This window comes from Anabrus simplex, chromosome 1, assembly GCF_040414725.1.
Source record: "Anabrus simplex isolate iqAnaSimp1 chromosome 1, ASM4041472v1, whole genome shotgun sequence".
NCBI lineage: Eukaryota > Metazoa > Arthropoda > Insecta > Orthoptera > Tettigoniidae > Anabrus > Anabrus simplex.
The window spans coordinates 1,110,121,617-1,110,145,036 of NC_090265.1; the positions used below are offsets into that span (position 1 = coordinate 1,110,121,617).

The window sequence follows — 23,420 nt, forward strand, 5'->3', positions numbered from 1 at the left end:
ACCTTTAATTGTGATCACTATTTGTGAGATATGTGGTAAATATGTACTTAAGATTAACAAATACATGAAACTAATACAATTTGCAGTAGGTGGTAAACTAACTGTAAACTAACCTATTAAATAATTGCAACTGTGTTACGAAGTTGATACTAATAATAATAATAATAATAATAATAATAATAATAATAATAATAATAATAATAATAATAATAATAATAATAATAAATTATACAAATAATAATAGTAAGTTTAACAGTAATAACAGTCCCAACTAAACATATAGTAAATATTTCTTTTACTGGTTTTCGAACGAGGAGCCTGACGTCAGGCTATGGAGTTCCAGACGCGCGCTGTACCTGCCGTGAAGGAGTGAGGGTACCGTTCGTGGGTGTGTGATGGGATGGTCATGATGTTGTTGCGTGAGAGCGAATGCTTAGTTGATGATTCTCTGAGAGCTCGGTAAACCTTAATACTAGGAACTGTGGTTCAGACGTACTTACAATGTTGTGCATCAGGCAAAGGGCATGAAGTTTTCTTCTCAATTGCAGAGATTTATCACAGACATTTTGTTTTGATTTGATTTATTTATCATCAACGAAGTCAATACGTCTTCAATTAGCTAGGATATAATGAATATAAATAATAACAAAGTACCAGACTGCCAATTCTACTACTATTAATAACAATACAATAAATATACGCTATATACATACTTACAAAATTAATACAGAAGAGGAGAACATGAAAACCGAAGAGTATATGTATATTAAAATTGACTGAAGGATGAAAGAAGGAGAGATATGTTGACGTGGTTTCACACTGAAGATGAAGCTAGCGAAACAATTTTGAGCTCTTTTTAACCTGTTATCTTACTACTGTACAATGAAATTGGGGTATTATTAGAATGCTCACTAAGTTAATTTTTGTTGATAAATTAAGGAATTTTCCAGTTCTTTGCAATATATATTTTATATGCTCTCGTCATGAAAGGTCTTCGGCAAACATAACAACAAGATCTTTTACTTCTTTTGCTCAGTGCACCCTTTGTGTCATTTAACGCAATGCTAGGTACAGTAGATTTTCACATCTAACATGAAGTAAAGATTTTGTCTGTCCGAATACGATGATCTGAGTCTTAGCGAGGTTGATGTTAAATCCAATTTTTGTAGCCTAATTACCAAGAGATGACAGTTCAGACTTTAGATCTAGTATGGTTTCCGAGATTTTACACGAGTCAGTGTTTATAATTTGCAGATAACCGGCCTAGATATGATAACCAGTGGTTGTCAATGCCATGGAAATATCGTTGATAGCAAGTGAAAATATTAATGGCCACAGGACAGAACCTTGATGGACTCCACGGTTTACTTTACTGTAGGAAGATGAACTATTGCCAAAAATTACACTGCGATACCCATCCCTGAGGTAATAATTGAATCACTGCACCATGCCATTCATCATATTGAGGTTTATGAACTCTGTAATACGGATATCATTACCCCCACAGTAAAATGAATGGCTAAAAGTGACTAAAGACAATAAAATTACTTTCTTCTTATCCATAGCACTTCTAGTGCCTTCAGTGGCTTTAATAAGGGCTGTGTATTTTAATATAAAATACTACTTGAGCGCGTTTACAGATTAAATTTCAGTAGAAATTCTAGCATTTGAACAGGGGAAGATCCGGCCGAGACCTTCGGAGAGAGCTGATATGATATTGATTCAGAAATGCCAGCCTTCAAAGATAGTCATCAATAGTGTGAATCTCAGAAGAGATGGTGGTGAACGCGACATCTCGGGCGAATTATAATATGAAATTTCAAACTATATCAATATGTTTTCATATTCCTACGTGTTAGAAAAATACACACACTAACATAAATAAGGCACTCTCCTTGCAACATATTCACAGTTGTTTCTTTAGCCACACATGAATCTTTCTCAGAAAACTGCTTTTGATAAGAGATCTCAGAGTACTGTATAACAATATTTTTATTTCTTCCACCGGGATAGCAGAAAGAGTCTTTGTACTTATATTTGGTTGAAAGTTGGTGTGATTCTTGCCAACAATACTACATATTCACTCAGCTGAAACATTGCTGTGATGTATCACTAGAACGGCAGGCATCACTTGAAGAAGAACTGAATATTTAATTTTTCCAGAAGCGTATTTCAGCTTCGAAATTTTAGCCCATCCTACATCCACTGTTTCACAGTTTGAAATGTCATAATTTAATGGTTTTCCTCGATAGGCAGCAAAATCCACTTCCAGTTTGTCTTGGTCAGGGCTCTCAATTATGTCTGGAAACAATTCAAAATCAAATTGCACTAATGAAAGCGAAGTGGTTGCTCTCATTGAAACGTCCAATACTCCTGCATGCTTCATCACAGAGCCACGAAAAGGAATTTTGTCCAAAATAGAGTTGTATGCTGTAGTGAAAACATTTCTGTCCGATTTGAAGAACTGTCCCACGTCATCGCCAGATAAATGCCAGCTTCACTTCCTCACTTAATGTGCTCTCTTCTTGTAACTCCATTTACAAAATAGCAGTCATCTTTCTGACAACACCTGCTGTTAAACTTTATATCGGTAATGCATTCCAAACATACTAATAACTGTTATCCAGGAAACCTCACAATTAACTCCATCGACAATCCATTCATATATCTGGCCGCTTTATGTATGGAGGAAGCTTCTACTTGCAACATGTTGTTGTACTTTGAGAAAACGGGATGTGTTATTCAGAAATAACAAGTAATACTAAGTGGCATCATTTTTCATTGTTGCTTTCACTGCAAGAAGTTTTCTGTTGCTGCTTTCTTCGTAATTGACTTCTTCACCAACATGAAAAAACAATTTAAGGGCCTCCCACTGTTTTAGTTCACTGCTTATTAAATCAGATAACCGTCTTAAGCTAACATATTTCAAGATTTTGTGACTTTTAAGCTCGAGAACACTCATTTCCTGATGCATCTTCAATTGTATTTCCTTTCAGAGCTTCTTTTAAGAATGAAATGTATGCCTGCCCACGATGTTTATACTTGTTTCCAATGTTTCAGTAGCCTTCTGGGTAGATAATTAAAGAAGGTAACAGATACACACTCGTATAATTTTTGAAGGATTCTGCTGTTTCAGAAAGGCTGAGACTCCCTAAAATGTGCATGCCAATGCATTTGCATTGTCGCAACTAAATTATAAACAGTTTACCCATGTTATTACCTTGGTATTGATTTCTCTATCCAAAACCTGAAATAATTCTTTCCCAATAGAGTAAAAATATGTTCTTTTTTCCCTCATTGTATTGCACTTTTGTATGAATTTAGACAAGAAGTTCAAGCTTCCCTATTTGAATGCGAGTTTGGTTTTAGTAGCAGATTCACATACGAGCCGCGGTTGTGAAGGTTAACTTTTTTGGCTAAAATTTTCCAGCGCTTGGAAGAAAACCTGCCGTGTAAATATACAGCTTCCTTCATTGCTTTTGTGAAAATGAAGACTTTGAAGAAGAAAAGGAATTTGATGCAAAAGAAAGAACAAACTTCTACCTTTCTATGTATTGAAAGTTCATACAAGAAAATGAACCTGGGCTTCATAGTTCTGTAATCAACGACGTAGCTAAATCCTGCCAAATATTTATTGAAGTCTTCAAAGTATATTTCCTGTGAATTTGGATAACGAGTTTTGGATAGGAAATCCACATTCTTCAGAAACTAATCCGAATGAACAGGGTGAAATTATTGAACTAACTTGTGTGAACTTCTCAAATGTAATTTTAAGAAAAAAATTCTGACCGACTTCTGGTTGCACAGACTGAACGAATTTTCTCATGTTGCTGAGCTTGCCATCAAGTTTCTGACAGATTTCTCAACAACTTACGTTCTTGAGAGTAAATTTTAATCTCTGTTGCACGTGAAAAACAGACGTCGACATAGACTATATTTGAAAATAGACCTCCGTTTTGAACTATTAACTGGACAAGCAGAAATCAAAAGACTGTATGAATGATATGCAAGCGCTTCTCTCTAATTGGAATGAAAGAAGAGAATAACATTCAGAATTTTGTTTGTACGACCTCAGTTTTGATATGTTCCTACCTAAAATGATGACAACGGTTTTTAGTGAGAGCATTGTTAAACGATAAATTATTTTTGTTAAAAAACGAATTAACGCTTTCGGAACGTATGAAATACTTTTAATAGGTATACTTAAGCTGTAGGTAGAATGCAGATAAAACATTTTCTCAGTAATTTATCAGGTATGTATGACAGACGATTAACTGGAGAAAGTTGTCCAGTAACTTTGCTGTCAGATTTAAGGGGTACAATATAAAATAGATTTGACAACTACTGATCTAGACAAACACCTATGCACCTTAGGTTAATTTACTGATTACTAGCATCTATCCGCGACTTCACCCACGTTTATTTATTCAACAGGTAGATGATTTTCAAACCATTTATTTAAATGCAGGTTCACTCAATTCGTTCTTACATAAATTGCATTAATTTCATTATTTTAAAAATATTGTAACACTAATGCTTAAGATGTACCAGGTTGGTGGATGGTAAAGATAATATTAAATAATATGATAGAGCTTCCTGATAATCTATATTAATTGTCCTTACATTTGGAGCTAAGATGTATAGTATGTTTACCTTTCAAACTCTTGAATAAACCACGAACAATTGATCATAACAAGCACCGTTTTCGATGATCGAGTCCTACAACTTTATGCGATTGCCCTTCTGGATTTTGGATGCACAGATCGAAAATAAAACAAAATATGGAAACTGCAGACGTCTAAGCTGAAACGATATATCCGAAGAGATCATTTGAATCCAAGGAATGAATACTATACCCACCGAATAACCAGTCATGATGGTGGCTTCAATAATATTCGGGGTCAGTTTCTTGACTGAGAGTCATATTCCTTTGCACAGGTAAGGAGGATTCATATTCCTGAGAACGATAATTGGTGCCATAATCGTCCACTTCTAGATGTTCGTGGGTGCTCCAGGTGACTCCAAGTTGTTCTTTTGCTAGTTGCTTTACGTCGCACCGACACAGATAGGTCTTATGGCGACGATGGGATAGGAAAGGCCTAGGAGTTGGAAGGAAGCGGTCGTGGCCTTAATTAAGGTACAGCCCCAGCATTTGCCTGGTGTGAAAATGGGAAACCACGGAAAACCATCTTCAGGGCTGCCGATAGTGGGATTCGAACCTACTATCTCCCGGATGCAAGCTCACAGCCACGCGCCTCTACGCGCACGGCCATCTCGCCCGGTCCCAAGTTGTTCAGAAGCTCCGTCGTGTAGTGGACAACCTCATCCCTATTATATGTTGTGCCGTTGGACTTGGCAATTTGTAGAACACAAGATAATTCTTGCAAAAGTCGCTTGTTGATGATGTTCACAACTTCATTTCTTGGTGTAAGAATTTCTCTTTGACACAGCCGTGGGTGATCGGTGTAATGCAGTATCCACCTATGACAAAAATTTCAGATCTCTCCGTGTCGTGCATTTGGTTGGGCATCGCACACATACACACAGACACTTCCGCTTATTACGAACTGAATTTGGCCCTTCGTGTCAGGGAACGAAAATGGCTTCCTACGCCAAGAACTTAAAATGACTCCTTGACTTCTATTACCTGTCTTATGTACGTAGCTTAGCGACGGTGAATCTATGCATTTAATCCTGGTGGCAGCACTTTGAATTGCCATAACCCAGCACACGTTTTCGGGAATTAAAATTCCGGGTTCGAGGTGCATTTGGACTTCCTTACATCTACCTATGATAAAAATTTCAGATCTCTGCGTGCCGTAGATTTGGCTGGACATCGCACGCACGCACTCGCATGCAGGCAAGCACGCACCCAGAAAAGAAACACACACACATGCGCAAACACACACACAGACGGGCTGTATATCTGACATAAACAAGTTCAAAAAGGGCTGCCATGTTTCGAGCTGTCAAAAGAAAGCGAATTTGCGCGAGAACATATGATCTGATGTCAGGGAGATTGTACGTAGCGGTTGAACGTCATGATATGGTAGTGTGAAAAATGATATGCCTTATGGGCCTTAATTGTTAAAATCCCAGCATTTTACTGGTGTGAAAATGGAGAACCACGGAAAACCAACTTTAGAGCTACCATCTCTGGGATCCGAACCCACTATCTCCCGAATGCAAGTTCACAGTTGCGCGATTCTAACCGTACGGCAACTCGCTAGGTGGAAGAATGAGGTTGTAACCTACCGTAGGGTTCCATTCGTTTTAAGGGTTTGCGTCATAAATACTCAATAATGTCGACGGTTTTTTTATTGTGATATACGCTTAACCACAACATCCGACCAGGGTGACGCTCTTGATCCGATTTCGTAGCCGGTTCGTATGACACTGGATGACGATTCTTCTTATGTACCTTTCGAACTACCCTACAATCAGCTCATCGTGATCTTGCCTCACGCCACAATATGGATGAAGTGGCTGTATTCGCAACCTTAACTAATATTAATGCTCTACACTTTCGGCTAACGATCTTAAATTTTGCAATAGTTACTATATAATGCGTATTTTCAACATTTTTCGTCATTCGAGAGCCACTCTCTCTTGCTTTTGTGACACTGGAAACGTGGTGGACGTTCGTTCAGTTAGCTTCAGCCAAGCAGCGCTTCCTCCTCTCTGTGATATTCTAGCTCATTGCATGCACTACAGGAAGATATGATCCAACTTCCAGTTCCTGAGAGAGGAGTTACCCATCATTTTGCCCGTCTAATCAGTTCATTGTTGTGGTTTGGTAGATACCGCAGCGTTTTAAATTGTACTATAATTTGTGAATATTCTTCTTACTGTAGTTTCTTAGATGTTACGCTTTCCGTAACTTATAGCTGTAATTTTTGTTACCTTCTGAGAGTACCTGTGCAACAACCTGTGCCCGTTTGTTGGGGCGTAGCATATGTCTACGGTATCCCCTGCCTGTCGTAAGAGGCCACTAATAGGGGTAGAACTAGGCTCTAAACATGAGACCGCCGGGCCCCTAGCTATGTTTGATATTGTTTCCATGGACTTCTACCATCTTTACCACATTCATCTTTCTATTGGACCTCACTTATTCAACCCTTGTAGTCTTCCGAGTTCGACAGAATTTAGCTTGCGAGACCTAGCCAAACTTTTAACTTTCATAGCTCCTTGAACACAGACTATAGATACCCATCTCTTACTCAGGTCCGACACCAACGTTGTTACGTTTGTGAGACCTAGGGAGTGGAATTGGTCCGGTTTTACGACCGAATGTCCTACATGACATCAATTATATGGCAAGAACTACGCCATGGTGTCGTAAGTTCGTCCCGCAGCATTCATTTTACGTGCCAGTAAATCTACCGCCCTGAGGATTCGTACTTGAGCACACTGAAATATCACTTCTACTCTCTGAGGTAATCGGTTCAACTCACAACTCTGTAGTCTCATCTTTTCTGCACTTTCATTATCTCGAGCTTTTTAACGGCGGTCTGCTCATTCTCTCTTAGTATCGCCAGATCATCTAAAAAAGAGAGGTAAGGTATGTAGATGTAATCTTTGAGAATGTCCAGACGGATTGGCTTCCAAAACTCACAGTTCTTGAGTTATTTCTCCAATTCTTCGATAACCTTGTCTAGAACGACGTTGAACAGAATAGGAGAGAGACCATCACCTTGTATCACACCTGTTTGAATATCGAAGGGTTCTGAGATTTCCGCCATAAATTTTAGATTTAGTGCCAGTCAGTGTTTGTTTTATAAGTTCTCCAGTTTTGGAATCTAGTCTCCTCTCTTCCAGAATTTGGAACAGTGGGGACCTGTCGATTGAATCGTAAGCCATCTTGAAATCTACAAATGTGCATACGAGGGGTTTTTGTCTGATAGCTCGCATTATGAGTATGGTTTTGAGGTTAAAACATTCTTCGGGGCATGACTTATTTGGTCTGAATCCTGCTTGATATTAAGTTAATTTGGGTTATAACGGTCTTTGTGTTCTTGTCAAGAGACATGCTTATAAAATTTTATAGGTGACAGGTACTGGAGAGATGCCTCTATAATTATTTACAAATAATTTGTCACATTTCGTATGTAGTGAATGGATTAGAGCATTCTTCTAATCATCTGGGAGCTTTCCTGTTTGACAAATGTTTTTAATTATTTGTATAATATTTTTGAGTGAATTTGCGCCTAAATGTTTCAAAAGTTCAGCTAAAATTCCGTCTCTCCCTGATGCTTTGTTATTTTTAAGTTTCTTGTTGTGTGAAGAAATTTCTTCTTGTGTTGGTAGTGACAAATTTTCTAGTGTTATTTCTGGCTGTATTTTCGGGAAGCCCTCTGTAGGTTCTGGATAATTTAAAGGCTGTGAAAAATACGTGGCTAGTTCCTGGCAATTTTCTTTATTTGTTAAGGCCAGTTTACCACCTTGTTTCCAAAAGCAAAGGTTCTGTAGAGAAAACCCTTTAATTTTCTTCGTGAAGGTCTGGTAAAAATCGTGCGTGTTGTAATTTTTGAAATCGTCTTCAATTGACTTCAGTTTATCGTTGACGTATTACCGTTTATTTTGTCTTAGAATCTTAGATGGTTGTTTTCTAACTTCGAAAAATTTATTTTGTGTTCCTTCAGATTTGTTGCAATTGTAGTTTTGAAATGCCTGTTTTCCTTTCTTCTGGTGCACTCTCACATTCTTGATTCCACCATGGGTGTTTTGGTTTCTTGTGAAGGGGATGAGATCTTTCGCCGTTTTAATGATCTTAGTTTGAAATTTCTCCCAATCCTCCGCAGGTTGTTCTTCCCATTCTTGTTATTTTGGAGTCTTTAATTTTGTGTAGATCAAATTTTGGGATTACCGGCGTTTTCCTAGAGAATTTTATTTTGGGTGTGAATTTAATTTTGATCCTGGTTAAATAATGATCCGAATCGATGTTAGTACGTCTGCGCACTTGCACATCGTGAATTTCCTTTTGGTAAAGGCACGATATTGCCACATGATCAATCTGAAATCCTATTAAATGGTGGATGGGCGATCGCCATGTCTTTTGATTTTTGGGATTTTTCTGGAGTGAAGTTGATGTCATTTTCAAGTTATTTTGCTGGCACAACCCAATGAGACGTGTGCCATTCTTATTGGTGAATCTGTGTGCCGTATAGTCTCCTACTGTCTCCTTATATCTGCCTTCCCTGCCAATTTGTGCTTTGAAATCACCGAGTAGAATTTTCACATCACCTTTTGGGATTTTGGCCATCTCTGTTTCAAGTTCTTTCCAGAATCTTACCATTTTTTCGTGCTCTTTTTTAATTGTAATTGTTTGTTGGGGCATGGACATTACTAAAGGTGTAGCTTTTATTGGTGTGTTTGTTTCATAAAATCATAAGTCTATTGTTGATGGGTTTCACCTCTTTTACGGGTTCTAAAACATTTTTGTCTACAATGAAGGACATGCCACATAGTGCTGCTCCTTTGCCAATTTTCTTGTTTGTTCCATTTCAGAAGGTCCTGCATCATCTATCATTTCTGAGTCTGTGAAACGTGTTTCTTGCAGGGCCAGAATTTGAATTACCGAGCTCGATAGCTGCAGTCGCTTAAGTGCGGCCAGTATCCAGTATTCGGGAGATAGTAGGTTCGAACCCCACTGTCGGCAGCCCTGAAGATGGTTTTCCGTGGTTTCCCATTTTCATACCAGGCAAATGCCGGGGCTGTACCTCAATTAAGGCCACGGCCGCTTCCTTCCCACTCCTAGCCCTTTCCTGTCCCATAGTCGCCATAAGACCTATCTGTGTCGGTGCGACTTAAAGCAACTAAAAAAAAAAAAAAAAAAAATTGAATTTTCTGCTTCGTAAGTTCTGTTGTGTGATTGTACAGTTTTCCTGTTTGAATCAGTGTTTGAATGTTGAAAGTGCCAATGTAAGTGTGTGTTTTCTGTGGAAGTTTACCAGAGCACTCCTACTTGCTCTCTCGTAGAAATCCAGGCTCCCCAGAATCCGAATGCTTGGTTACCACTTTAGCGTGGGTTGATCGTTCACCTGGGGTAATATTATCTTTACTTATACGAGTCATGATAGCTTGTAATCAATCTTCTAACTTTCGCTAGTGGTGTTGTACCAAGGATTGTTAGTTCTTGGAGCTTGTTTACAGCCGTACCTCTGATGAACAGACGCTGACCACTTTGCCGCTTGCTAGAAGTCAGACGCGAAGTGGTTTTGAATCGGTTCTTCCTTCCTCTCTGCCCACTTCTGTCGTCGAGGCCGTTGACCTTTTTCCCTTCACCTCAGGTGATCCGCGAGTGCTTATATGGCTAAGCCTTATTCACACATGTCCTGCATATCTACAGGAACTTCTCCTATCAGCCATTAGAACACCACGTGTCGGGGTTGAGGTGCCCCCACCCCAGTGTCTGACGCAGGGTTGTGCTTTGCTCTTACTCAGTTCGGAGCTTAACACACACCCAATCTAACTTTCTGGTTACGGTTATTATTATTATTATTATTATTATTATTATTATTATTATTATTATTATTATTATTATTATTATTATTATTATTATTATTATTATTATTATTATTATTATTATTGCGTTTCTGCCTTCTAAGGACCACGTTGCAATTTCAATTGTTCCTCCTTAGTTGTTCTTTCCTTTTCTTCCAGTATTCTTTCATTGTTTCACTGTGTTTCTTTTTCCTGTCTTCAGTCCACTTTGTGACTGTTTTCTTTTCCTTTCTCCCTTGGAATCCTTCCAATTGTAACACTTTCTTCCTAAAAATCTTTCTTTCCAATAATTCTTCTTCTCGTATGTTGTTCCTTTCCAGGTCTTTCTTGACTTCTTGAATCCAGGTGGTAGTTGATTTCTTTTCCCAAAGGTACTTGAAGATTCGTTTAGTTAGTCTATTGTCATCCATTCTGTAAATGTGTCCAAGAAATAGATATCTACTTTTTCTTATTGTTTCTGATATTTTTTCTACGTTCTGGTAAATTTCATTGTTACTTCTTAATTTCCAAAACTCTGCAATTCTTAGAGGACCTAATATTTTCCTTATAATTCTTCTTTCTAATGTTTCTAATTTATCAAGCTTGTAGTTCAGTGCTAGACATTCGTTGGCATAAAGGCATTCTGGTTTCACTACTGTGTTGTAGTGCTTTATTTTAAGTTTTCTTGATAAGCACTTTTTGTTGTAATCATTCTTAGTTATACCGTGCGCTCTTTCCATCTTTTGTATCCTCTCCTCTATAGCAGATTTTTCTAAACCATTTTCTTGAATTGTCTCACCCAAATATTTCAATTTCTTTACCTTTTCTATTTGACCAATATCCGTTACTAAAAACTTTGGGGCACTTTTTATATTCGTCAAAAGTGTTGTTTTCTCGGCAGAGATTCTCAAGGAGATTGACTTGCATTGCTGCATCTGTAAGGCTCTCTGAAAGTATGGCAAAGTCATCTGAAAATGCTACGCAATTTATTGCAACACCTTTGTTCTTCTTCCCCAGCATGAGTGGCAACATTTTAGATTCTTTCAGTTTTTCATTCCATATTCTTATAATTTTCTCCATGACACAATTGAAAAGGAGTGGAGATAGACCATCGCCCTACCTGACGGCTGTATTTATTTTGAAAGGTCGAGATACTTCACCCATAAATTTTACTTTCGAGATAGTGTCTGTAAGTGTTTCACGAATTAGGTTTACCAATTTAGTTTTAAATCCAAATTCACGGTTTACTTTATCTAGGGTTTCCCTATCAACAGAGTCAAAAGCTTTTTTAAAGTCAATAAATGTTACAACTATGTCTTTGGAGTTTATTAATCTGTGTCGAATTATAGATTTCAGGTTGAAATTCTGTTCGGAGGAAGATCTTCCTTCTCTAAATCCACCTTGATATTCACCCAATTGACTGTCCAGTGTCGATTTTACTCTATTTAGTAGTATTGTTGAGAATATCTTGTAAGCAACTGGCAAGAGAGATATACCTCTGTAGTTGTTGACATCTTGCTTGTTACCCTTCTTGTGTAATAGGTGTATTAGAGCCACTTTCCAATCCTCTGGGATCTTTTCTGTTTCCCAAATTTTTTCAAAGATTATTTGTAGATCTATAATTTTTGGTTCAGCCCATGTTAAAAGTTCAGCTGTTATGGAGTCTTCCCCACTAGCTTTGTTATTTTTAAGATTTTTTAATTATTCCTTTATTTCTTTCTCTGTTTGAGGTGAATCAGCTTCTAGATTTTCCTGAATTTCTAAAAATTCTAATTTATGATCTGGCTCAGGGCAGTTCAGCAGGTCTTCGAAGTGTTTTGACAGAATCTCACAATTCTCGGCATTGTTACGGCCAATATTACCATTTGCATCTCTGAAGCAAATGCTCCGGGATTGATAACCTTTCAGGTTATTCTTAAAGGTCTGATAGAAATTTCGGGAGTTATTTCTTACAAAATTATTCTCAATTTCTACTAGCTGCGATTTTCTTGTTGTTTCTTTTCTTTGTTGTTTAAATAGCTCATAGTGTTCATTCTTTCCGGAATATTTCCATTTTTTACACGTTTTCGTTCTTTCCACAAGTGCTTCCTCACATACGTTATTCCACCATACTTTCTTTTTAATTTTAACTGATCCAAATACTTTCTTCGCTGCACCATTAATCTGTTTAGATAATTCTGGCCATTTGCCATGCTGAGTTAATTTCTTCCTGAAAGTTTTCTATAGTTGCTTGTGTAATGTTGAGCCTATCTATGTTGTATTTCATTAATTTTCTCGACCTTCTTTGATTCCTGTGACGTAGAAGCTTTAGCTTAATTTTAGAGAGGTAATGATCGGAGTCAAACTCCCCACTTCTTATTACTTTAACATTCATAATTTCCTTAATACTTTTTTGAGAAATAGCTACATGGTCCAACTGAAACTCACCTAACATCGGATTTGGGGACACCCATGTTTTAGCCTTTCTTGGAAGTTTCTTAAAGAAGGTCGACATTAATTTTAAGTGAAAGGGTTTACAGAGATTAATTAGTCTCATGTCATTTTTGTTTGTTCTTTTGTGTGCCGGATATGCCCCTACTGTTTTGCTGAAAACTTTTTCTTTGCCTATCTGTGCATTAAAATCACCTAGTAGAATAATAACATTTGATTTTGGAATTATTGACATTTCATCATCCAGAATTCTTCAGTTTTACTTGGGTTCTTGCAATTATCTTCATTTATTGGTGAATGACAGTTAACAAATGTATACTTTTTGTTCTTGCATTTAAGTGTGAGAAGAGATAACCTTTCTGAACTAGATTTGAATTCCATAACATTATCAACTATTGCTTTATGGACATAAAAGGCGGTACCTAGTAGTGGCATTCCTTTCATAATTTTGATTGCTGGTTTACCTTTAATGATTCTATAATTTTTGGTTTCTGTTACATTCTCAGCTGCTAAGATCTGGATTTCATGTCTATCTAAGAAAATTTCCAGTTCTTTCTGTTTGCCGGCTTTTAGCAAGGAATTTACATTATTATTATTATTATTATTATTATTATTATTACTATGAAAAACTTTCGGATATCATTGACTGAATGCGGCTCTTCGTGTCTTGGACCGAAGGAGGCTTCTACACCATGGACTTAAAATGGCTCCTTGACTAGTATTGCCTGTCTCATGTACGTTGCCTAGTGACAGTGAATCTATGCCTTTCATCTTGGTGACAGCACGTTGGATTGTCATATCCCAACACATTTTTCTAGTTCATAACTCACCAACAAAAATGAAAATGGAAAATCCGACTTCGAGGTGCATTCATGAACCCTTCCATTTACCTATGTTCAAAATGTCAGGTCTATGCGTGCCGGGCATCGGGCACACGCACACCCAAAACACAGACAAACACTTCCTTTTATTATTATAGATGAACGAGGTGTATATGACATTACAGGTGATAAACTTATGAGTACTATGATACACGTCGCGAATGACAGCAAATGAAATTAATATTTTCGGGAGGTATGGAGGAACAAAATAAATCAGAGTCAGACAGTGGATTAATGATAAAGCGCTGGCTTTCTGAGACGAAGTTGTTGAGTTTGATTACAGTTCAGTGCTCAAATACCCTAATATCGCGTCGGTGCTTTTAGAAAAAGGCAAAATAACTCCTGCCGTAGGAAATTTTGGACATCTCGACGTCTTTTAAGAACTAAGATCTTAAATAAGTGACATAATTTCCATAAATGTCAGATCATCGTACAAACGTTTGTGGTAATAGAAGTTGAGACGCAAGGGTATGACTTCCACTTAATCCTCTGTTACCCTTAATCTAAGGTTATATTTAGAATTCACTGAATGAACATCCACCATGGTAACATTATATTCATATTGACTGACCACTTGGAAGTCCTCTAAATGAATGCATATTTTCATTAAATTGGTTAATTTGGAAAAATACAGCCTACGCTACTTTTCTTTTCAGGCAGAGCGCTGGTTGTTACACATAGATCCTCCACATGATGAGCTGGATAGCCAGGGTCTCATCACTAGGTCCATCCCTCTACGATTTATTGCAGAACGCCGTTTCTTTGAGCGTCCAGGAGGCGTCATGGAGTTACGGTGCACTGCTACTGTAGGGGACCGAGTGTGGCAGAAGTTGGCCACCCCTGTCTTGGGAGCGTTCACCAACCAGATACTGGCTCAGGAGCAGCTTGTTACTTCAGGTGAGTGATATAATGATCCTGTCAAAATGTAGACAGAGGTAGCGTATTTATTTATACCAGCAGTTACTGCTTGTATGGCGTTTCCTACATCTAGTCATCTAACCAGTGTTACTACATTCATCCTCTCAAGTTACAACTTCACTAAATATTAAATAGATTAAGAAATTGTTTTTAGAGGAAGAATCATCGTCTCTTAACACTAATCAGAGGCAATGGATGATATCCAAACCTTAGGGCAAAGAAGGTATCGGGAAGGGTGACGGAGGTCCTAAAATTAGTGGCTCCCTAGGCCTCCCAGTCTAGTACAAGAGTTGAACATGGAAGGTTGGATAGGAAAGATGAAAGTGAGACGTTTAGGCCAAGTAAGTTGATCAATGCCAGAATCAGTTAGAGTTCCATGGCCACAATCCGCGTTCCAGACTTGAGAACTCGAGCGGGGAAAGCTTGCCAGCCACCTCTGAAGGCACGTAGATATACTGTAAAATGGTTGAGCGACTTGAATCACATAGCTGCCAGCTTGCATTGGGGAAATAGACGATTCGAACTCCACTGTCAGAAACCCCGAAGATGGCTTTCCGTGGTTTGATATTTTCACATCAGGAAAATGCTGGAGCTGTCTCGTTGACGGTCGCTTCCTTCCGACTCCTAACCCTATCCCATAGTCGTCGTAAGACATATCTGTTTTGATGAGTTGTAAAGCAACCTGTAAAAAAAGGAGAAAGGAAAAGAAGGATACTGTAAAAGAGGAAATTACGACAGTATTTATTGATAAACTTTCACTTATTCATTCATTATTTGAGTGATTACAAATATTCAAAAAGAGGAGATGAGAGTCTGCACTAGGTACAGCCGTTAGAGTTATGAAGCGTCTATCGTGTATTGTAATTTGAAATGATAAAACGAGCTGAAATTTTCATATCGTATAATTTATTCGAGTAAATCTTCAATGCTACTTTCACTTATACTCGTGTACTTATAGAAGTAATTCAGTTTATGCAACATCCGCATTAAATGAGGCCAAAGCGTTTCATTCGTACTCGTCACAAAGAACTTAGACGACTAATCCAACTGTTTCTTCCTCTCAAACAAATACTTCTTACGATTCGTCCAATACTGAACTGAATCGGAAATGAATTTTAGAAGTGAAAGATTCCTTTCTACACGCGCATTCAGGAATACACGAATTTCAATCATCCGTCGAGTGATACATTCTCTGTATGAATATATAGGAACGTATTAGTCTTCTAAGTTTCATGGCCATGTATAATACAATAATCTGGCGTATCTCCCCTAAGATCTCTGTGGCATTTTTCACTGGCATGGAGGCTTAAACTGGCTGTCTAGCCCGCAGTAAATACTTGTAAAGAAAATTCTTCTGCATACGCAACATAAATTATATTTAATGTGATTCAATGTTGACATGGAGTGATATCTGAACAGGTATCCTCGTTTTGATCATAGCATGTTGCTGGCGTTCATAACTTCTGAGTCGGCGTATTTGAATAATCGCTTTCTCACTATGACCTTTTTACTGTTCAATATTAGTCAGTCAATCTTTGTTTGATAATGCTAAGGTATTGTTACCAAGTCTTCAATACACTTTCTTTGCACATCCATGTAAATACGAAGACTTCTTAATAAAGTTCCTGTAGATTTTGTCAGTTATGACATGATCATCATCTAATAACTGTCTCCGTAACGGCTTAATAATATTATCATTATCTCAGGGAACACTTCACTTTCATAGTTTGTATCCGCCATTTGCAGTTTAAGAATTTGTTACTTGATTTTGTTCTCCACATTATCACTTGGTTGTTTACCTAAGGAAGTCCACTGACTTCGAAGTATTCTGGAGTAAAGCCCATGAGAGCAGTATTCAAAATCGTGACGGATATACAAAATTTGAAACTTTACGGTAACTGTCGAATGTGGTTTACACTCAAGTACCAAAGACGTCATGCAAGCTCCACCTTCTACCAAAAATTATATTGAACATCCGTCTTACAGGCACATAAAAATTCACATATACTTAAGAACGTGGTCAACGTGATTCTTACCTTCTGAAATGAAGAAACTGAAACTTTAGAACGACAACTCTGTAATATGAGATTTCGATATATCTCTCCCTCTCTCTCTGTCTTTCCATCTGTATGTATGTGAGTTCGCGAGTGTGTGACATATCTGTTTGTGGTAGGAATTTGTCCACCACCTATTACCTTAATTGTTCAAGGAGCGAAAAGTGCTACTTAAACTAGCAAGTATGTAATAAGCTAATTCCGGAGAGGTTCAATATGAGTACATTGATTTTAGATTCCTGTCCACTCAGAGTTCAAACTTGTAATGTGTGGATCTCCACTGTGGCCATTATATTCTGTGCAATTTAGCATGTATAACAAACACAGTATTTTACATTTTTAAAATTCAAGATTAACATTTTTTGTAGACAGGATGTATCAGTAATTTTGTTGAAATTTGTAGTCATGAATATAAAATATTAAAATACCGTTTTAAAAATCTCATTAAATTTTATGTGGTTTGGTACCATGCATGGAAGAGTGGAGAAAGAGAGAGAGAGAGAGAGAGAAAGAGAGAAAGAGAGAGAGAGACAGACAGACAGACAGACAGACAGACAGAGAGAGAGAGAGAGAGAGAGAGAGAGAGAGAGAGAAGGACAAATAAAGAGAAAATTAAAGAAAGAAGAGGAGAATATGAAGTCTGTATGATCCTATATTTTCTTTACTGGATTAATGATCAGCATTGTGGGCTTTGGTTCAGGATATTACGGGGTTAATTCCCGACAGAGCTGAGAATTCTAGCTGCGTCTGGTCAATTACTCTTACTCGGGGTCTGAGTGTTTGTCTCTTTATATGCACATCACACTACGAAGCATCAAACAAACACGCAGTGCCAACTCGACATGTGCGGCATAGTGCGTATTCTTGACCCTACCAATGTGTGGGAAAGAGAAGAAGAAGAAGATTTTCCAGTATTTTCTTTTAACACCATACTTATTGTTGCAGTTATACTAGTTAAATAATCACGCCATGCTCCCTTGTTCATTTCTAGATGGCGAATGTATCATATATCGATAACTACCTGCTGTCAGAGTTCTGGCCTAGTTTCTCCATGTCGTAACCCCCCCACTGATCCCTCGAAAACGAGGCAATTGAGTCGTGCGTGTTTCATAATATATTCTATAATTCAATGTTCTAACCAGGGCATATTTTATTTCTTCGGTCAATTTCTGTAGTATATTTAATTTTGTTTCTAATCTAGGGTTTTTATAGTTGAGTCACACCATCACTGCCTTATCACCAAGATGACCATACCTCAACACTCGGAATTATTGCAATGAATATTCACGTACCTGTGGTTCGAACGTGAAATAAAATTACGAACTTGCTTTGAGACTCAATGTATTCAGGTATCTCCAGCTTTCTTCTATAAAATTACGTTTCAAATGCCTCATTCATTCTTCTTACTCTAGATATTCCTTATAAATATCCTGTATTTCCTCGCTATAGTTGCGGTGCGCTAGAATACATTCCTGATATCCACTGCAAGGCTGAGAGGAGGCTCTCTACTTTGGTTGGCGACTACGGGACCCATAGCTCCGGTCTGAAATTGCTTTCACTTATTCCAACGTACTCACTTTTATTTCTCCTATCTGCCCTCTTTGGCAAACCCTTGCCTCTTCCGACCTACATTATTAGATTTGCGAAGCCTAGTGATTCATTCATTTTCACACCCTAACTTTTATCTGCTTTACTCAGTCAGATACGCCCCGAATGTGCTTTCTAATACACGTATCTACGTTTGATGAGAGAAACTACCATTATTTAGGGAAATTCTTCCAGACTCTTGCTGTCAAAGCTTATTTTACTGTTTAGGATATTTACCCTATTATTTCAATTGTTCCTCCTCTTTGATATTGGGGACTGCCTATCCGAGGTCGTGAAGGCATTCGATTACCCTCAAGAAAGTTGAAGGTTTTAGAAGATTTCAAAATTTCAACTTTTGGAGAAGTTTATGTACCTAAGGTTACATCACAACTGAGTATTCGATTAACTCCTGGAGGCAACTCTAGCCAGTCGTAGAACTATCCACTCTGACTCACTTTGTGCCAAGTTTGCTAATATTGCAAGCCTTTATCTTACACTCTAGTTGAGCTTATACGAAGGTGACTTTCTTTAGTCTGATATTCTTTCTTTTATTGTAGTTAATCCTAAGACTGATTTACAATGGTTGTCTCTCTTCTTCGCACTTTCGTCTGTAGTCGGTCAACCCCTTCAACTCCACGTATAAGGAGCAGTCCAGGTCCCCTGTTCGATGTACTCCAGCCTGGGTCTGTCAGGTTGCATTGGAGCTGTCGATGGCACCCCGGTCATCCAGGCATCCCTTCGTGAGCGGGTGTTCCAAAGACCTCGTTTATCTTGCTTAGCACCTCCTCATTGGTAGCCTTGCCTTCGCACGATATCTTGAGGATCCACCGATAACAAAACATGTCGAAAGCGAATTATATTCCTTCACATTGAATCAAGATTCCTGTTTTTACTATCGCTGAGCAACACGATCGAAACAAATGTCATGAAGAGATGTTTCCTCTGGACTAAGTTGGTGTCGTTGGAAGTGAAGAGTTCTTTCCCCTTGTTGAAGGCCTTCTTGGCCTGGTTAATCCTTTTTATAATATTTGCCATACTTCGGTTGTCGGATGTTATCCTGCGTCCTATATAGGTAAAATCCTCCACAGTCTTTAATCGGTGTCTACGCAGGACCACGGAGGTCTCCGCCCACACTTGCTCATCACGAGGGTCTTGGACTTGTCCTGATTTTTCGCCATCTTCTCCTAACTTCCCTCTTACTTACTTACTCACTCACTTAAATAAATAAATAAATAAATAAATAAATAAAGAAATAAATAAATAAATAAATAAATAAATAAATAAATAAATAAATAAATAAATAAATAAATAAATAAATAAATAAATAAATAAATACTTGTTGGACGTACACTTTGAACAGCGGGACAGACAGTGAACAAGCCTCTCTTAACCCATGCTTTATTCTTGCTTCTTTCTGATCTTAATTTTACCTGATGACAGCCACTTCATTTTTGTAGAGGTGCCAAATGACCTCCTGTCCTTGAATTTTACTCCTGCCGATCTCAGCACCTGAAAAAACTGAGGCCACTTCATTCTGTCAAATGCGTTTTTGAAGTTGATGCTCCAGAATTCGCTTCTCTAGTATCAGCCTCATCGCCATGGCCACTTTACTTTTGCCTCTTTTCCTTCCTGGAGTCGATTTGGCTCTCAGTGAGCATCACCTCAATATTCTGTTCCATCCGATACATGAAAATTGTTAATAGGATATTTTAGACTTGCGAAAGTAGACTGAAAGTATAGTATAGTGAAGTTCACCGCTTTTAGCAAAAGGTTTCCTTGGTCTTGGGACAATGAAGACCTCGTGAAGACCTCGGCAAGCGTCCAGTTTTATAAATGGTGCACACCAAGTTGAATTGCTTGTTCTTCATTCCATCACCTGCAGCTTTGATCAATTCAGCTGGAAGCTCATCAGTACCCGCTGCCTTTTTGTCCTTAATGGATTGATGTTCCTGGTTGAAATCTCTATGTAGGATTTTCCCTAGACTCATATCGTTGCGTTTGATTGCATTCAGTTCTGATATCTCTCCTTGTTCCCTTCAGGACTTTACTCCCTATGTGAAATTTTCCTTCCTTCTCACATTACCTTTATACATTCTACATTATGTATATAGTGTGAATACATTCCTAGGTTTAGAATGTTGTTGCAATCCTATGGGTAACGTAGTGAGATATTTTAGGATTTATTTATTTACCGTATGGCATACATAAAAAATATTTATAATTCTACGTCAAGATTACAAATGTATTGAAGTGCCTGTGGTGTCCCTAGCAAGAAGTCTCTTAATTCACAACTGTAAGATGTTTGTGGGCATTCTTGAAATAAGTGCTGAACAGTCCGTCTTACAGCTCCACACTCGCAACATAGTGAAGGTCTTTTCCTCCACTTGTACAGGAGATCCCCACATACACGGTGATTGGTCCGAATTATTTTTAATATCGACCAGATCTTTCTAGGTTGAATGAACCTTGGCACCTTGTCAGTTATGCAGGGCATTTCAGAACTCTCTGGAGGGGCAAACAGTTTCCAATCATGAGACCATCTTTCAGCCATATTGAATTTGTGAGCTACAAGGTTGTCTTGAACGTAATCGTTTCACATGTAGATCGGCAACGTCACCATGCATAGGTAGTTGTTTATTGGCCTGGATCTTCCGATATTCTCTTATCAGAATGTTGTACCGCTGCAAATGGCTGAGAATAGAGAGCGATTGTGTGGGAGTTGATATAATTGTTCCTGTAATCATGCGCATGGTATTATTCAGTTGTACATCTATTAATCATATATGAGGACTGTTTATCCACACCGGAACACAATACTCAGCGACAGAATAAACTAGACCTAGAACTGAGCAACGGAGAGTAGTTGCACTGGCCCCACAAGGGGTACCACATTATTTTCCCAACATGTTGTTTCTTGTCTTCATCTTGGCAGCAGTCGTTCATAGATGTTCTTTAAATGTCAGTGTTCTGTCCAGTGTTACACCCACATATTTGGGATGTTTGTTGTGGCAAAGGAGGGTGTTATTAAAGTTCCCTTGTTGCCATTTTATTGTTCAGGTGGAAACAAGCAACTTCTGTCTTAGTTGTACTTGGCTGAAGTCTCAATTTTTCGGAAGTAGTCACCCAGAACAGAGAGACCATTTGTCAGCATCTGTTCTCTCAAAATATGGATCTCTAGCACCAATTGCCCAATCATCAGCATATCCAAACCTCCTGGATTTTGTGAAGGGTAAATCTGATATATACAGGCTGAACAAGAATAGAGCAAGCAATGGTCTTTGAGGAAATCCATTGATTAATTTACTTGGCTTGCTGATTTCACTCCCAACGATAACCTGGAAACTTCCATCATTCAACATGTTGCTTATAAGATACGCTAATATCTTACAAGGGATAACCTGAAGTAGATAGTAAATAACACCCCCTCTCCAAACAGTGTCATATGCTGCCTTAAGGTCTATGAATGCCACAGTTGTATTTTGGCATTTCTGGAACCCTGCCTGAATGTAGGTGGTTAATGAGGGTACTTGGTCCGTGCAACTCCGTTGTGGTCTGAATCCTGCTTGTTCTATGAGAATTACCTCAAGCACTGTTGAGGCGATTATGTTCAAGATTATTCTCTCAATTAACTTGTAGCATACACTCAACAGTGAGATAGGTCTATAGCTGTCTGTCACTGGGTTTCCCAGACTTCAATATGGCAAGGATCTTCGTCAATTTAAACAAAAGAGGTAGCTTGCCAGTAAAGACAATATTAGTGGCTAGCTTGGATAGCGAAAGTCGAGCGTGTTTGCCAAAATTTATCAAGAAATCGGAATGTATTCCGTCAAATCGTGGTGCTTTACCGCTTTTGACATCTTTCAAAGCTGTGTCAATGTCCTAGCTGGTGAAGGGTCTAGTATATTCTGACCAGAATTACTTGTGGCTTTTAGGCTGGCCATCTCCTCCTTGATATATCTTGTGTGTGTTTTCTGTATCTAGCTGTTCGAGACATAGAAACTATATACATACATACATACATACATATCTTTATTACCCACCCTAGAATACACCATCGGCTTTACAGGTAATAAAGACAGACAGAGCGAAACCCAGAAACAAAAAGAACAAACAAACAAACACTAGGCACTACATCTCTCCTAAAACTACTTAGCTAAATTATTTACCTCTAAATCTACTCAGTGTCCTCCCACACGCACGCGGATAGCCGGCAAACGTGCAGGAAGCACCGCACTACAAATTACCCTATTTCCCTATTCCCCTATTCCTACCAACCACCTAGAAAAAAAAATATATATAGTAGACCGGTCTCTGCGTCAGCCCTGGTATGGAATACATGCCCACCAACCCGTTGATCGCAGGGACCAGCCTCGCCACGTGAGAACTGATCTTATTTCTCACCTACACCTGCTGACAATGTATTCCTTACCTACCATGTGTGCCAAGCCAGCTTGGCGGAAACCAGACCCATCACATGGCTTGTCACACACTTCCGCTATATACGTCACACCTTCTCTGTTCATTGTCAGCTCACGACCTTCCCTCTTCTTTTTCTTTTCTTGCCGTGCAGACATGCTAAAGCCTAGCTTCTTTGGGTTGGGTCAAGCCCCAACCCGTCCCTCTTCCCTTGATACGCCACCTTCTCCTCTCTCGCACTATTCCCGCCCACTACATCTCACCTTCTTGAACTTAAGACTTAAACATCAACAAATTTTTTTTTCACTTACACACAAACAGACAGTTTCCATTCCAAGTCCATCAGTTCACTCAGTCTTCACAATCTACAACACCACACTTGCCTCAAACCGTTGGACTTAATTTTTATACTTCCAACATTTTCTCCTTAACTACAGTCCCCCTTAATCTATCTAAATTACTCATAGAAACTATATGGGTAAAACCATTTTTGGGATGACAGTCTGACTTCCACGAGAGATTAGGGTACCTCCTCCGAGTTTTATGAGGAGTGACCAAGCTTTGCTGCTGGATTTACTGAAGTTAATAGATTCCACTTCTGCATTTTCTTGTTGACCACTGGCCAAGGACTCTTGGTACAGATTTTCACTTG

At 38.5% G+C, this 23,420-nt stretch overlaps 1 protein-coding gene across 1 annotated transcript in view; it reads left to right on the plus strand.

Moving 5' to 3' along the window:
• LOC136858173 (uncharacterized) overlaps positions 1–22,304 on the plus strand; it is a 174,597-nt gene extending 152,293 nt beyond the window's left edge. Inside the window, exons 5-6 of the mRNA XM_068225397.1 lie at positions 14,450–14,690; positions 22,285–22,304. Coding sequence (XP_068081498.1) covers positions 14,450–14,690; positions 22,285–22,304 — 261 coding nt within the window. The remainder of the gene's footprint in view (positions 1–14,449; positions 14,691–22,284) is intronic.
• Positions 22,305–23,420: the final 1,116 nt, after the last annotated feature.